This window comes from Neomonachus schauinslandi, chromosome 13 (assembly GCF_002201575.2).
Source record: "Neomonachus schauinslandi chromosome 13, ASM220157v2, whole genome shotgun sequence".
Classification (NCBI taxonomy): domain Eukaryota; kingdom Metazoa; phylum Chordata; class Mammalia; order Carnivora; family Phocidae; genus Neomonachus; species Neomonachus schauinslandi.
The window spans coordinates 61,038,427-61,053,587 of NC_058415.1; the positions used below are offsets into that span (position 1 = coordinate 61,038,427).

At 51.2% G+C, this 15,161-nt stretch overlaps 1 protein-coding gene across 2 annotated transcripts in view; it reads right to left on the reverse strand.

Annotated features, from left to right (window-relative positions):
* Positions 1 to 229: 229 nt before the first annotated feature.
* TBC1D2 (TBC1 domain family member 2) overlaps positions 230 to 15,161 on the reverse strand; it is a 51,502-nt gene continuing 36,570 nt past the window's right edge. Inside the window, exons 7-13 of one of the 2 annotated variants that reach the window (XM_044920518.1) lie at positions 14,070 to 14,180; positions 10,434 to 10,621; positions 8,860 to 9,336; positions 4,839 to 4,959; positions 2,614 to 2,799; positions 1,578 to 1,666; positions 230 to 891 (exon numbers count right to left, since the gene is read on the reverse strand). In XM_044920518.1, the coding sequence (XP_044776453.1) occupies positions 684 to 891; positions 1,578 to 1,666; positions 2,614 to 2,799; positions 4,839 to 4,959; positions 8,860 to 9,336; positions 10,434 to 10,621; positions 14,070 to 14,180 (1,380 nt within the window). In that variant the 3' untranslated portion in view covers positions 230 to 683. Of the gene's footprint in view, positions 892 to 1,577; positions 1,700 to 2,613; positions 2,800 to 4,838; positions 4,960 to 8,859; positions 9,337 to 10,433; positions 10,622 to 14,069; positions 14,181 to 15,161 lie in introns of both variants that reach the window. The other variant, XM_021691336.1, reaches the window with a different exon arrangement.

Sequence of the window (15,161 nt, forward strand, 5' to 3'; positions counted from 1 at the left end):
GCAGGGCTTTTCCTCGGAACCCCTTCCCCCAAACGGGCTGTGAATGGAAAGGCGGGCATAGGTGCAAGGCTCAGGAAACAGGCCTCAGTAGATGGGAGCTGGGCCTGGGACGGAAGCAGAACCAGCGCTGGAGAGGTGCTGTGGCCCAGGAAGACACACCCCAAATGCACAGGGCCCTCGCTCCTCAGGAAACCAGGAGGGCGGCAGGCCCTGCAGAGACGCCCACAGAAGCAGAACCCAGGGATGTCCCAGGCTGGGAAGGCCCCGGTGATGGTACACCCCGGAGCCCTGGGCCCACCCAGAAGGAGCTGGTTACTGGGAATCATTCAAGTTCCAAAGCCTGTCAACTATTTCCAATATTTACATTGTTTTATACAGATAAAACTTAAAGAATGTTCAGGTTACCCAATAAGCCAGCATTCTTGCTTGTCTGTGTGCTAAAGTGCTCTGTGGGAGAAGTGAGAAAGGGGTGGCATCCCTGGGTATGTGCTTATGAGTCCCAAACAAGGGCTTCACAGCAGACAATGTTCTGATGGGGAGACTGAGGCCCAGAGAGGGGAAGGGACTTGCCCAGTGACACGCAGTGCTGTGGCTCACTGGCTGGACCACTGTTCCACGGCCATCCTCCCGGGGGCCTGACAGCCAAAGGGGAGAAAGGGCTTTGGGGAGGGCAGGTGGCCAAGTCAGGCATCCCCCTCCCCCTCGTCCTCACTGGTGCAACCCTCTGGCACCGCTGGGCCTTGGGAGTTCCGAGTCTCCAAGTACTCAGCCTTCAGCTGCTCCAGCTCATGCAGCTCAGCCTGCAGCCGCTCCCGGTGGGCCGTCCGCAGCTGCCGCAGCTGCTTCATAGGGAAGGGATTCATGTCGTTGAAGGCGATGTTCATCAGCTTCCTGGGGGGAGAGCACAGTTAGCCCAAAGCCAGGGCCCCACTGGGTCTACATTCACTGCGCCTTCCGGGGCACCCTGCCATTCATTCTGTCCATGTGGCTGAGGCCCTGGCCCCTGCCCATGGGCAGCTCACCTTCCAGGAAGGAAACAGTGAATAAGAAGACAACTTCCACCCAAAGTGATGTATACTGAGGCAGGAAGAAGCTTAGGGCTATGGGAGCTCTAACTCCGTAAGGAAAGGTTTATCATGGAAGGCTTCTTGGAAGAGGTGACATGTGAGCGGAGTTTTGAAGAATGAGTAGGGTTGGCCAGGCAAAGATGGCAGTGGTGGAGGTGACAGGGAGGCATTCTAAGTAGAAGAAACTGCAAGGCCAAAATCCCAGAGGTTGGTGTTGAGCTAGGAACTCAAATAATTATTTGGCAGGACGACAGGGCATGGGTGTTAGGGGCAGGAAAAGGTGGGAAAGAAACAAAATTGCATAGGGGCCTTGAATACCACGGTAAGGGGCAGATAGACCACTGGGGCAGTGGAATGTCCCTAAAGATTTCTAAGCTGTAATGGAGGATCAGCATCACTGACAAATCTCCACTCAGCAAACACCTGCCTATCCTCTGCTATGTGTCCTGGGGCATGTGTGGGTGGTGGGAGTGCTGGCCAGGCAGGGTAGGGGCAGAAGTGGGTTCTCACTGGCTGTTGCAAATGGTCTTGGTGAAGAAGCGCAGGTACTGGTAGATCTCCAGGCCATCCTGCAGTCTCAGGATCGCCTCCTCATTGTACTTGAAAATGGCCAAGGCATAGCGGAATACCACCTGGGGGGCAAAGTGGGGGCTCAGGTGGGGCACGGGGGGCCAGGGCAGGTAATCCCCAGGGGGAGGAAAACCCCCACAGGCACCCAACTGCTGTTCCATCTCTATCCCACCCACTCCTCCTGCTTTGGTGATCTTGAAATAAATCCCAGACAACACGTCAGGAAATCTGTGAATCCTTCGGCAGGTTTGGTGTTGGACTCCCTGATGCCCCCAGGACAGGCTGCAGAGGTTGACAGCTTGCGTGTGGGGAGGCCGAGGGGCAGAGGCAGAGAGGGAAACCCCAGGGGGAGGGAGCACAGTGTGGAACCTGGGCATGGGGACTGAGTTCTGGCTCTGTCCTCACTTGTCCCGGGGCCCTGGGTGAGGTGCTACCATGTTGGACCTAATGGAGGTAATACTGTTTACATGAGGCATCAGTAGGAATCAAATGGAATAACAGATCCGAAGGTGCTCTGCAAACTGTGGTACGTTATCAACCACCATGGGAAACTGGGGTGGAGGTCACAGGGAGGTCTGCCCAGGGTCTCCTAGAAAGGCAAGGGGCAAAGGGGGACCACACACCCATGTGCCAGCCTCCCAGTATGGGGCTCAGTCCAAACAGGAAGAAGAGAAGCAGGGGTCCAGGTGACTGGATGGGCAGCGGAGGGAATAGGGATGGGCTTCCTGGATCACAGTCATGCCTCTTCCCTAGGGAAAGGAAATCCCCCCAACTTTAAGACACATCTTCAGAGGCAGAACCACCCTTCTCCTCACATGTGCAAAGCACTTCAGTTTACAAACCATGCTCCCATGAGAGGTCCTCAAAGCCCTGACAGGGGAGCACTGTCTTCCCATTCTCCAGGGGCAGAAGCGAGACCCAGAGGGCTGCAGGGCCTTGCTCAGGACTGTCCTGCTCACCCCTGATGGTGCCCTACCTTGGTACCCTCATAGAGGAAGGCGTCCCAGACCCGGAGAAGGATGTTGCTGATGAGACTGTCTGCAAAGACCACGAGGAACCAGTTGAAGGTGATGAAGGAGAGATCCACACGGTGGTGCCCCAGGTGAGCCATCAACCTGGGCAGCTTCTCCAAGAGGAGGTCCTGGAGCACCCGCTGGTCCACCTGGGAGCCAGGGAGAGAGGGCTTGTTAGCCACCACCCTAGAGAAGGGGCTGCCTCCCTCCGTGCCTGCCCTTCCCACCCAGCCCGTCCACACACAGTCCCGGAGTCAACCCCCAACCCCCCCACCCCTGGCCCCGGGGAGCACGGAGTGCCTGGAGGAGCCAAAGCCTCCCATGGCCAGGAGACAGCACAGGCCAGCAGTCTTCTGGGCTGGAGCACTGGGCTCTGGTGTGGAGGCCTCTGTAGGCTAAGTTCTTAGCCAGTGGTGTTTTGGCCCATTTGTCCTCCTGAACCTGAAGCCAAGCAGGAGTTCAACTTGTATCCGCCGACACCATGGCCACTTCTCTATATCCACTTTGGACCTGACATAAAAGCTGCTCAGTGCATCCAGCTCAAGACCGAGGGTAACTCATTGAACCTAAGATGTCACCGAACCTGCTGAAGGAGTCACAGATTTACTGACGTGATGTCTGGGATTTATTTCAAGATCACCAAAGCAGGAGGAGTGGGTGGGATAGAGATGGAACAGCAGTTGGGTGCCTGTGTTGATAATTCAAACTGGGCGATAGATACATGGAGGTTCATATACTATTTTCTCTATTTTTTGTACATTCAAAATTTTCTATATTAAAAATGAGGAAAAAAACCTCCAACAACCCCACAACAATACACTGTTTTTACAACACACCTCAGTTTCAGGGATGTTAAAGCATGACAATAAAATATGGAACATTTCCCAGCCTGCCTTGCAGTGAGGGGGTGCCATGTGACACAGTTCTGACCAATAAGGTGTAAGCAGCACCTGCTGGGCGGGAGAGCTGTGGGAGGCGGAGCCAGCCCCTGCCTTGCACCCTCTGCTTCTTCCAGCCTCGACCACGGCCACAGTGCAGGAGGTGGTATGGCTGTCCTGTGACCATGAGCAGGGGGCTGACAGCAATATGTGAGGGATGGCAGAGCAGAGAGCTTAAGGGGACTTCAGCTTTGTCATTCTCTGGGAAAAATGAGCCGCCCCTTGAGCCACTGTGAGATTGGGCCACCCTTCCTGACTCATCACCTATTCCCTGACGACTCCTCAGTCTTGATCTCCGGCCCTGACCTCCCTCCTTCACATGGGACACCCACTTGTCTGCTGACCTCCCCGCCCAGGTGGGTGTCCCACAGGAGGCATCAGTGTTGGGCAATCTCTCTCGTGTTGGGCATGATAGGAAAGGAGAGGAACAGAGTGGGTGGGCAGGAAATGACTTGATAGGTTTGTGGTGGGAAGTGAGAAAGTCCCCTCCAGATGGCCTCTCTGCATAAAGCAGACAGCGCGGATGCACCAGGAGCCGGATGAGGGGTGAAGCAAGAGAGGAGATGGGAGGTCAGAAATGGTTTTGCGTGTACATCTGTCATCAAGCCCAAGCAGAAGTGCTCCCATCCCAAAGCAGACAAACCAGAGGTTCAGAGAGGGGATGCCGCAAGGCCAGGCAGCTGGCTGGGGGAGAGGTGGGCTCTGGACTAGCTGCGCCTGACTCTAGGGCTGGCCGGGGCTCAGAGGGAGAGGGGGGCGAGGCGGTGAGGGTGCAGGCAGCTGTGCTTCTCCGGAGGCCGTGACCAGCTTGTGCGAAGACTCGTCCCCACCTCCCACCCTGAGTCCCACTTCCACCCACCTGACCTCTGTTTTGAAATTCTTTACTGGCAAAAAGCAAGAGATTCTAGATTTTCTTCTCCTTCCCTCCCCAAGAAACCATTTCTGAAAAGAACAAAACCAAAACCAACCAACCAACCAAACAACCCCCCCCAACCATTTCTCATGACATAGTGTCACCACTGGAATAACAACAATCTACCCCAGGGGCAGGGCCCCCACAACTCTAAAGGCCATCAGCTCACCAGAACTTCCCAGGAGTCCCAGGGAGAGGTTACTGGCCCCTTGTACAGAGGGAGAAATGGAGGCCTGAGAGCGTCCTGATTCTTCTGAGATTCACTGGCTTGAAGGAACCACTCAAGGGGCACCACCCTGCATGGCCCCTAAGTCCCGTCCGTCCTTGCCCTGCTCACCTGGGATGATGTCAGTGTCTTGCTGTAGTAATCAGCCGGCATGATGGTCTCCACAATGGCCACCAGACACCAGAAGGCACTCTCCTCCTCCTCCAGGACCAGCAGAGCGATGGCCGCCAGTCTGGAATGGGAGGAAAGGAGGCCTGGGGTGAGGTGTAGAAGCTGCAGCCAGGCAGAGGGTGGCAGAGGTAGATCCCTGGCTCCCAACCCTACTCCCTAAAACCAGGCTAGTGTTCCGGCACCTGGGGTGAGATGAACATGCTTTGGGGGAGGACTACAGAGGAGATTTCTGAGCAATGGGGAGAACTGAGTCTCTAGGGAAGGGCTCTGGGGGTCCGTTGCCCAGGTATGAATTCTGGATCTGCTGCTTCCTGGCTGGATGATCCTGGGCAAGTTCCTAAACTTCTCTGTGGCTCAACCTCCTCATAATAATCACAGGACAATTATGAGGATGAATGAAGTTAACACAAGATAAATGCCCAGCACAGTACCTGACATGTAGTGAGTGTTTAATGAATGTTAGCTATCCTCATCTTAATATCCACAGGCTTTGAGACCTTGACAAGTGTGCTAACCTCTCTGAGCCTTACTTTCATCATCTGTGAAGTGGGATTAACAATCTCCACCTCCCAGGGCTGTGTGGCATTTTGAGCGAGAAGACAGACCTACAGCGCCTTGCTAACTATCTGGCATACAGCAGGTGCTCACTACACAGAATTCTTTCTCCCCTTTGCTTCCTGAACTCCCCCCAAAGTTATCACGAGGCTCTAATGAGATCCTGGTAAGAAAGGAAAAAACCCACAGTGTTGAGTAGGGATGTCGGCCTAGAAGAAGTATTGTTTTCTCTACTTCTCCTATCTTTCCTGGCAGGTCTCACCCCCTGTCAATCCAGGAATACATTTCCCAAAATGCAGTGGTCTCTAAAGATGCTAGGTGAACACAAGGTCCCAAATACAAAAATGTTTGGGAAATGCTACATACTCTAGCCCCCTTTTATTTATTTTTTTTAAAGATTTTATTTATTTATTTGACAGAGAGAGACACAGCGAGAGAGGGAACACAAGCAGGGGGAGTGGGAGAGGGAGAAGCAGGCTTCCCGCGGAGCAGGGAGCCCGATGCGGGGCTCGATCCCGGGACCCTGGGACCATGACCTGAGCCGAAGGCAGACGCCTCACGACTGAGCCACCCAGGCACCCCTCTAGCCCCCTTTTGGAGGCTGATGATACACAACATCTTACTAAAAGCCTCTGAGAAATTCTGCAGTGACAAAACAGTGACTGCAGAATTTACTTACTAAAAGCCTGTGCAGAAATTCTGCAGTGACTCTAACCCAAGGCTGTCCAGTGGAGTTATGGAGCCCCTTTTGTACAGTGCACCCACTGAACACCCTTAGGGAGATGCCACCTTATAGTATTGTGAAGCCTCACACTCTTGATGGGCTTAAAGAACACATTTCATTGTCCAGCTATTTATCCTTCTCTGGGCTCTTACTAGTCTGGATTCATGATCTCCAACCTCTTCTGAGGTTCACACTGTTTAAAGAAGAAAAAAGAAACCCCTTTTCTCTCCCCAGTAGATTGGGAAGGAATTTCTTTCCACTCTAAAATATTTGTACAAACTCTCCTGGGTCTGAGCTGAGTGGATGAAAGGAAGAGTCACAGGTCTCTTGGGAAATAGGAAGCTCTCCCCTCTCAAAGCTGGGGAAGGGGGTCTTCTGAGGTCATTTAGTTCAGGGATAGCAAATGTGTGAAACACTGGCCACCACTCTCTTTTGCCTATGCCAGGGCAGACATAACTAGTGAATCATGACAACATTCCCTTTGTCTATATCCAGGGCAGACATAACTAATTAATCATTGTGCTCTTTCCCACTGACTCTGGAGGCTGCCTCAGAAACTCACAAGACAAGGCTCCAGGCAGGTGCTTCCTACTTGTCAACCCTGGTCTAGATAAACTTATTGCAGATAGGAAGACCGAGTCCTGGAAAGCAGAAGTCACTTGCTCAGGGTCACACGTTCAGTTGGTGGCAGAGTGGAGACAGAACCCAGGGTTCCCAAAGTCCAGCCTGGTGTTCTCTTGACCCTACCCTATCCCGCTGGAGCCTCAGGACGTGCTTGGTCCAGGAGCTGGCTGCCGGCACCAGTGTAGATTTTTGCACACATTGCAAGGTCAGTAGTGAGAGTTTGCTGGTACCAACTAGGGCTTACCAACTGCTCCGGGCTACAGCCAGCCTCCAACCTAAGGCATTCAGGCTCAAGTGGGTCTGCAAAGGAGGTAGCGTGGTGATATGGGAAAGAAACAGCTACTCCTAATGCACTCCCCTTATATTTTAAAGAGAATTCGCTTTAAAGCTTTTGCCCTAAATTAGCACTGTATCATTACTATGATATCTGTCACCCCTAAACAGGCTGATTTGTTGCACCGAAGCAGGGTCTGTCTTGACACCATGCACGCAGTTCTACCGGCTGCCACTAGATGGCGGCGCTCAGACAACTGAAAGGGGCCCGCAGGGTGGGGTTGAAGGGCCCCACTCTCCACATGTGAAGGGGCTCTTCCCATTATAAGTAACTTTCGATTTTAAGCAATAATATGAATATTTGCCTAAACATCAATTATCAGTAAAAAAAAAAAAGAAAGAAAGCAAGAAAAAAGCATTCAGAGAAAGAGTTAAAGAAATACTCCTGGGTGTCACCCCCCCTCTCTCCGTCTGTTTTTCCTACATATTCCTCCACAGCCTTTGTGCTGCCTTTTTCCACACAGGGAGAAGCTTCTTTCCTTTTGGGAGGTTTATCTCAAGACCCTTCCCGCTACAGGATTTCCCCTTGTGCCCCCCTTATATTAGCTGTGCTGTAGTTTTACTCTGAATTTCCAGTAACTGAACATGTATATATGCTCAGTTTCACCCAATTTAGGCTGGAAGTCAGTATCAAAAATCTCTACCCTTAGGAATCATTCAAATTTGAGTAGGGACTCCCTGAATGCTTATTCTGTGTTAAATAAATTTCACACACCACCTACTGGGGGGAGAGAGCAGAATGTCTTATGTAAATTTTGCTTGAGTATATGTGTATTTAAATTTAAGTGAGTCAAAACTTGCTTTGGGGACTATCTGAAATTATGTAACCTCTATCGAGATAGCTGGGGGGCATCCATGAGAGTCCTGAGGTAGTGGAGGGGGTAGCCCTAGCAGGTCACCCCATCTCACCTCCACCCCCAGTCCCCTCCATCCTGCTATTAGACCAGAAGCAGAAATGAATCCAGGCTGGGCCAGTCACATTCCTTCCTTTGGGAATTTCTGCCTGGGACATGAGGGTGTCAACAAGTGGGAAGATTTGCTGAAAAGGCTCCAGACTCAGGGACTGAGGTCTCCATTCTGACAGCCTCGAGGGCCCCAAATGTCCAAGGAATGACGATGGACAGAGGCTAGTCTGCTGAGAAAAGGAAGCAGACATGTAGAACGAGAGAGGCCAGGGATGGCGCGGCCCCATAGGGGGCTGCAGAGCAGGACCGTGGTGCTGCCCAGCCTCAGGGACTTGACCCCATGGCACCCCTGGGGTTGTGTAGTGCTGCGTCCCTGCTGGAGAGAGGAGATGCCTTGGTTTCTAATGACCATCTGGTCTTGTCCTCTATTTTCGTTTCCTGGCCTTTATGAACCTCTATTGCGGCATTTACCAATTCTCTTTTTCTTGGGCTCCCTTGAATGGGTTTTGTTTAAAGTAAATGATCCTGGACCCAGGCAGTTCTGCAATATGTGAGCTGAGGTTTATCTCAAAATTGCACTACAAAATTCCAGGGGGCCATTCACCAGGGTCTCTGTATGAGTGGTACTGAGCACAAGTCAAAAGAGAGAACACAGCATGAGGAGGTCCCCCCCCAATCTTGAACCTGTCCCGTCCCCATCTTGAACATGTCCATGTTGTCCCCATCTGTATGGTGGGAATCAAGCCTCCTGGACTCACCTCTCTAGGTTCTCGGGAGGCTCTAAAGAACCTTGTGCCCTCACTAGGGCTCTGATGCTTACCTGTTCAGGCCCTGGCAGTAGCCAATGGTGGGATTCTGCCAGGAAAAGGCCAGCAGCACCCGGCGTAGCTTGTCGGGGAAGCTGGAGGTGGGACAGGTGAAGTGCTTGTTGTTGGGGAAGGTACGGTTCAGGTCCAGCTCAATCTGGCGGGCGGCAGGATGCTCGCGGACCTGGCCCCGGTTCAGCAGCTCCTGGTAGTGGCCGGGGCTCTGCAGATGCCGGACGCGGAGGTGGGTCAGCCACCTCCAGACACGCGGCCGGTGCTCTCGGGGCACACCTGCCCGCAGCAGCTGCTTGAGCTCGACCGAGGGTGCAAGATCACCCAGGGCAGCCCAGCGCTCCCGCAGCGGCCGCTCCACGGCCTCATGGGCCAGCAGGTGGTGGGAGTGCACCTCTAGTGCCTGGATCTTGGCCAGCAGCTTCAGGTCTTCCATCTCGAAGTTGGGCACCGTCAGGAAGCCATACTCATCATACTCACTGCCAGCAAAAGCCTATGTTAGCAGCATGTTGCAGAGCCCTTCCCTGGATAAGGGGCAGGGCAGGGAGGGGGAGGGGGGACCCCAGGCAAGGTTCCTGCCTGGGTTTCACCGTGGGTTAGTCATGCAGCTTTGGGCAGGTCACGTCAGTTCTCTGAACCGCAGTTTGCTCTTCTTCACAATGGGTAGAAGAATTCCTGCTCTGCCTCATGAAGACCCATTGACCTCCTCTGTTGTAAAATGCTGGGGGCCTAGACAGTGCCTGGTGCCTCGTAAGTGCATAGTAAGTGTGTTCAGTGCAAATATAAAGGACCCTCTTATTACTCCATGAAGCCTTAGGCTCAAGCAGTCGGCATTGCCAATATAGAATCCCACCTGGGCAGAGAGTAAGCCCAAGGCTGGATGGGGAGCAGGCAGCATCAATGACAAGCAAGATGGGAGAACCAGAGGTCCAGTCCAGATGGCCTTTTACTGATTCCACAGTTATTTGCCCTTACTGTGTGTTCTGCATGTGCTGTCTCATTTAGTCCTACTGATCCTGCAAAGCAGGGATCTTAGCCCACATCTGACGGAGGCTAATACGTGGCCCAGAAAGGTAAAGTGACTTGTCCAAGGTCACATAGTGAGAGAGCCCAGTCTGGCTCCAAAGCCTGGGCTCCTTCCCCTTGGCCACCCAGCCTCCAGGGGCCTTTGGACCCAAGCCACAGCCCCTTCTGTTATATTTAACTGCCCATGTTCACTGTGCTCAGCAAGGACTTGGCTCAGGGAAGGCAGCTGGCTTTCTCCCCTCCTCCTCCCTCTGACAAACACCTTGGGGAGGCAGCCTGGGGAAGTGAAAAAAATGGAGCTCTGGAGGCAGACCCAGGTCAGCTGCATGAATACGCTGTGTGGCCTTGGGCAAGGGACGGCCTCCTCTGAGCCTGCATCACCTCAACTGTAATATGGGGTTCATCCCAAGCACATGCTCGTTTGTCTGAAGATACGAGAAAGTAAGGGACGTGCAGTGCTTGTACGCGGTCAGCAGGAGCCAGCACCAGGGCGGCTGGGACCTTCAGGTCGTGCAGACCAAGACCCACCCTCACTGGCTGTTGGGCTCACCTGATGGGGCTCAGCTCCACGCCATCGGCTGAGGCCTCCCCGGCTTCCCACTGCAGCGCCTCCTGGATGAGCTGCCTCAGCAGCTCTGAGCACTCAGTGGCCTCACCCCCCGAGGCCTCCTGTAGCCTCCGCAGCCCGGCCAGGTACTTGCTCTCCACCTGGCAGTTCTTGGCTTGGAGGTAGGCACACTGTGGAGGGAGGGGTGGGGCTGTCAGGCCACCTGCTTGGGTTTGCCGCCCCCCTCCCCCCCAGAGGCCTGAACAGCTATAGGCAGCAAAGTCCTCCTCCAGCCTCATCTCCCATCCCCTTCCCACCCCCAGCCCGTCATCTAAGGGAAAGGAGATGGGCCCTGAACCCAAGGGTTTATAGCAAGGTAAAAGAGGCTCCAGGCAAGAGAGCCAGGCAAGAAAGCCAGGCCCAGGGCTGCAGCCGGATTCAGAAGAAAGAGGGGAGAGGTGGGCACGGGCAGTGCACGTTCTTGCTGGGGACTGCAAGTCCCATCCTGCTTCAGCCACTGCTGGCTGGGGGACCTACAGCAAGTTACTTAGCCTCCCTGTGCCTTAGCTTCTTCATCTAAATAATGGAAATAATAGAGAGTCTGCCCCAGGAGTCTGGTGGGGATTAGATGAGCAGATGTGTGTAAAGGCCCTCCCAGGGCACCTGGCCTAGAGCAGTTCTCTGTGGATGGTAACACTGAGCAGTGCCCAGGAGATGGCCACATAGCTTTGGCCACTGCCCCTGTGCCTCTGCCTCTGCAATATCGGCTCTTTCTATTCCTTTGACACACCGCCTCTCTCCCACCGGTGTCCTTCCTGTGTACTCCCTGCCCCTGTCTTGAACTTCTGTATTTCTCTTTCCATAAACCGGGTGTGCTGAGCAAGTCCGGTAATTTTCCTGGGCCCACTCTCCTTCTGTGGAAGCTGGACAGAAAGAATCAGCCTCAGCGAATCGCCGTGCCCTCTGGGCCAGCCTGGCTCCTGTCTCATCCTGGGGTGGAAGAGTGCAAGCCGCCTGGCCAAGGCTGCCATTATGCTGCACTCTCCAAACATTGGCTGAGCACCAACTCCAGGCCATCGGGTGAGCCTGCTCTCCTCCCTCTCCAGCTGGCTCCCACATCTACGTCCCTCTGCCACCTTCCCAAGTCCCCTCCCAGTACTCTCAGGCATTTCTGCTACAGACTCCCAAGTCTCTGTGCTCCCCGGTCCACCTCCACAAGCCCACCGAGCCCCCAGCTTTCTCAAAACATAAGTCTGACTGAGGGCCTCGCCACTCAAAACCCTTCTACAACTCCCAGTTTCCGCAGAGAATGTCCCAAGGTTCCTCCCCTCCAGCCTCACATCTCCCTCCCCACCTTCCCCCACCTCTTGGTCCACAGGTCTTGACCATGCCATCTCTTTTCTTGGAAGGCCTTTCTCTACTCTGTTTGCCTGGATAACACTAACTCACTTTCACAACTCAGCTGAAGAAGGTACCCCCACTAGGAAGCCCTCCCTGACTTTCTTCCTCTCTTTGGGCCCCAAAGAATCCTGTGTGCCCAACTGCAGCTTGATTGTGTTTGAATCCCTCACTAGTCTGCATGCACCCTCCTTGAAAAGTCTGAGAAGGCCTCTTGTTAGTTCTTCTTTAAATGTTCAGTTGAATTCACCAGTAAAGCCTTCAGGTCCAGGGCTTTTCTTTGTTGAGAGATTTCTGATTGCTAATTCAGTCTCCTTACTAGTTATAGGTTTATTCAGATTTTTATTTCTTCATGATTTAGTCTTGGCAGGCTTTGTGTTTCTAGGGATTTATCCATTTCATCTGGTGATCCAATTTGTTGGTATACAATTGCTCATAGTACTCTTTTTTTTTTTTTTTTAAAGATTTTATTTATTTATTTGACAGAGAGAGACACAGCGAGAGAGGGAACACAAGCAGGGAGAGTGGGAGAGGGAGAAGCAGGCTTCCCGCAGAGCAGGGAGCCCGATGCGGGGCTCGATCCCAGGACCCTGGGATCATGACCTAAGCCGAAGGCAGACGCTTAACGACTGAGCCACCCAGGCGCCCCGCTCATAGTACTCTTTTTAAAAAAAAAAAATTTTTTATTTATTTGACAGAGAGAGAGAGAGCACAGGTAGGCAGAGCAGCAGGCAGAGGGAGAGGGAGAAGCAGGCTCTCACTAAGCAGGGAGCCTGACACAGGGCTCGATCCCAAGACCCTGGGATCGTGACTGAGCTGAAGGCAGACGCTTAACTGACTGAGCCACCCAGGTGCCCCTGTTCATAGTACTCTTATAATCCTTTTTATTCTGCAGAATCAGTAGTAATGTGCCCCTTTCATTTCTGATTTTGAGTCCTTTCTCTTTTTTTCCTTAGTCCACCTAGCTCAAGGTTTGTCAGTTTTGATTATCTTTTCAAAAAATCAACTTTGGTTTCATTGATTTTCTATTATTTTTCTGTTATCTATTTCATTGATTTCTGCTCTGATCTTTATTGTTTCCTTCCATCAGCTAGCTTTGGGTTTAGTTCTTCTTTTTCTAGTTCTTCAAGTTCATCTTACTCCAAGTTTGTTGAGCTTCTTGGTTGTTTTTATTTATGTCTTCATCAAATTTGGGACGTTTTCGGCCTTTATTTCTTCTCATATTCTCTCTGCCCCTTTCTCTCTCTTCTCTTTCTGGGACAACCATACTATAATGGGTATGTTGTTCTGCTTAATGGGGTCTCACAGATCACTTAGGCTCTGTTCACTTTTCTTCAAGCTTTTTTCTTTCTGTTTCTCAGACTGAATAATTTCCACTGTCCTATCTTCAAGTCCACTGATTCCTTCTGCCTGCTTGAATCTGCCTTTGAATCCCTCTGGTGAATCTTTCATTTCAGTTATTGTACTTTTCAGCTCCAGAAGTTTTTGAGGGGGGGTTTCTAGGTTTTGTAACTCTTTGATATTTCAATTTTGTTCATACATTGCTTTCTTGACTCTCCACATCTTCCTTTAGTTCTTTGAGCATCTTTAAGACAATTGTTTTAAAGTCTTTGTCTAGTATTACCCAGTACCACATCTTTTTCAGGGGCAGTTTTCTACTGATTTATGTTTTTCCTTCAAATGGACCACACTTTCATGTATCTTTGTATCCCCTGAGATTTTTTTGTTGAAAACTGGACATCTGAACACTAGAAATCAGATTCTCCCAATTTGAGAAAAATTTTTGTTTTTTGATTGTTATAGGCTGTCTCTGTGCCAAGGGTAGCCTAAGATGTAAACTTAAGCTCTCAAGTCTTTTCTGAGTCTTTCCCTGGATGTGCACGGACACTTTCTAATTTCCCCATATATGAAGCTGTTTTGGAATATCTAGTCTTTAATATCTGGCTCCCAAACAGGAGGGAAAAAAAGAGAAATGAAGGGGGGAGGGGAAGAGTGGCAGCCCTTTGAATCCTCTGGAAGTTACTCTAGCCGGTAGGGGAGGTGCAGAGATGACTGCCTGCCTCCTCCTCTGCATTTCTGTGATCAGAAGCAGCAATCAGAGCACAGATGCCTGAGGCTGGAAAGGCAGCTCGTAAAGGGCACAGTCCAGAGGTAGAGCAGGTGATAAGGACAGAGTGATATGGGGCAAGAAGGTGAGGGCCCGAAGGGTGGCTGGGCATGGAGATGGACTCTGCCTCTTACCTTCATCAGGAGGGCCCTTTCCTTTTCAGCCACCCTTCTCCAGATCTTTGTGACCTGGTGGATCTCGGAGTTGAGGAAGCGGTTCTGGGTCCGGTATGCTTCCATGTCATCCTGGAGAAGAGAGCAAAGCATTTGACGAGTTGCACCATAAACATCTCCCTCATCCTCACCCTCAAATGAGCTGCCAACCCTTCCTTTAGAAATCTCTAATAATGACAACAGAAGAGAAAGTCTAGAAGAAGTAGTATTACCGACAGCCCCTTCACTAATCTTGATCCCAGCATGATACAGTAGAGAGGGCGTTAAGCCTGGAGTTCAAGTTGTGGTTCTGACTTCCTGGCTGGGAGGTTTCACTGAACAACTCTGACCCTCTGTTTTCTCATCTGTAAAAGGGACAAATACTACTCCACTGGGCAGCTGGGAGATGACCTGAGGTAACATGTGTCATAACACTAAGTATAGAGACCAAAACAAACAAACATCCAAGTAGTGTTTGTTTTAAAAATAAACATATGTTTTCACATATTTGCAATCATACCGAACAATTTTGGGTGGAAAATTTTTTACTTAATGTCACCTTGTAAATACAATGGCCCTTCAACAACACTGGGGTTAGGGGTGCTGAACCCCACCCCCGCTGCACAGTGGAAAATCTGTATATAACTTTTGACTATCCCCCCCAAATTTAAATGCTAATCACCTACTGTTGACCGAAGGCTTCCTGAGAACAAAGAGCCAATTAGCACACATTTCATATGCTATGTGTAGTATATACTGTATTCTTACAATAAAGTAAGCTAGAGAAAAGAAAATACTAAGAAAATCATAAAGAGAAAATACATTAACAGTACTATACCATATTTATCAGAAAAAAATCTGCCTTAAGTGGATCCGTGCAGTTCAAACCCGTGTTGTTCAAGGGTCAACTGTACTCTATGTTACATAAGCTTCCCAGTGATCACTTTTAATGTCTGATGACTATTCTGTTGGGTGAATTTACTATACCTTAGTTATAATCCTTTCCCTGTTATTTTTTATTTGAGCCCTGAGTGTTTTTGGTTGGTTTTTGATTATGAATAATGCTGTGATGCG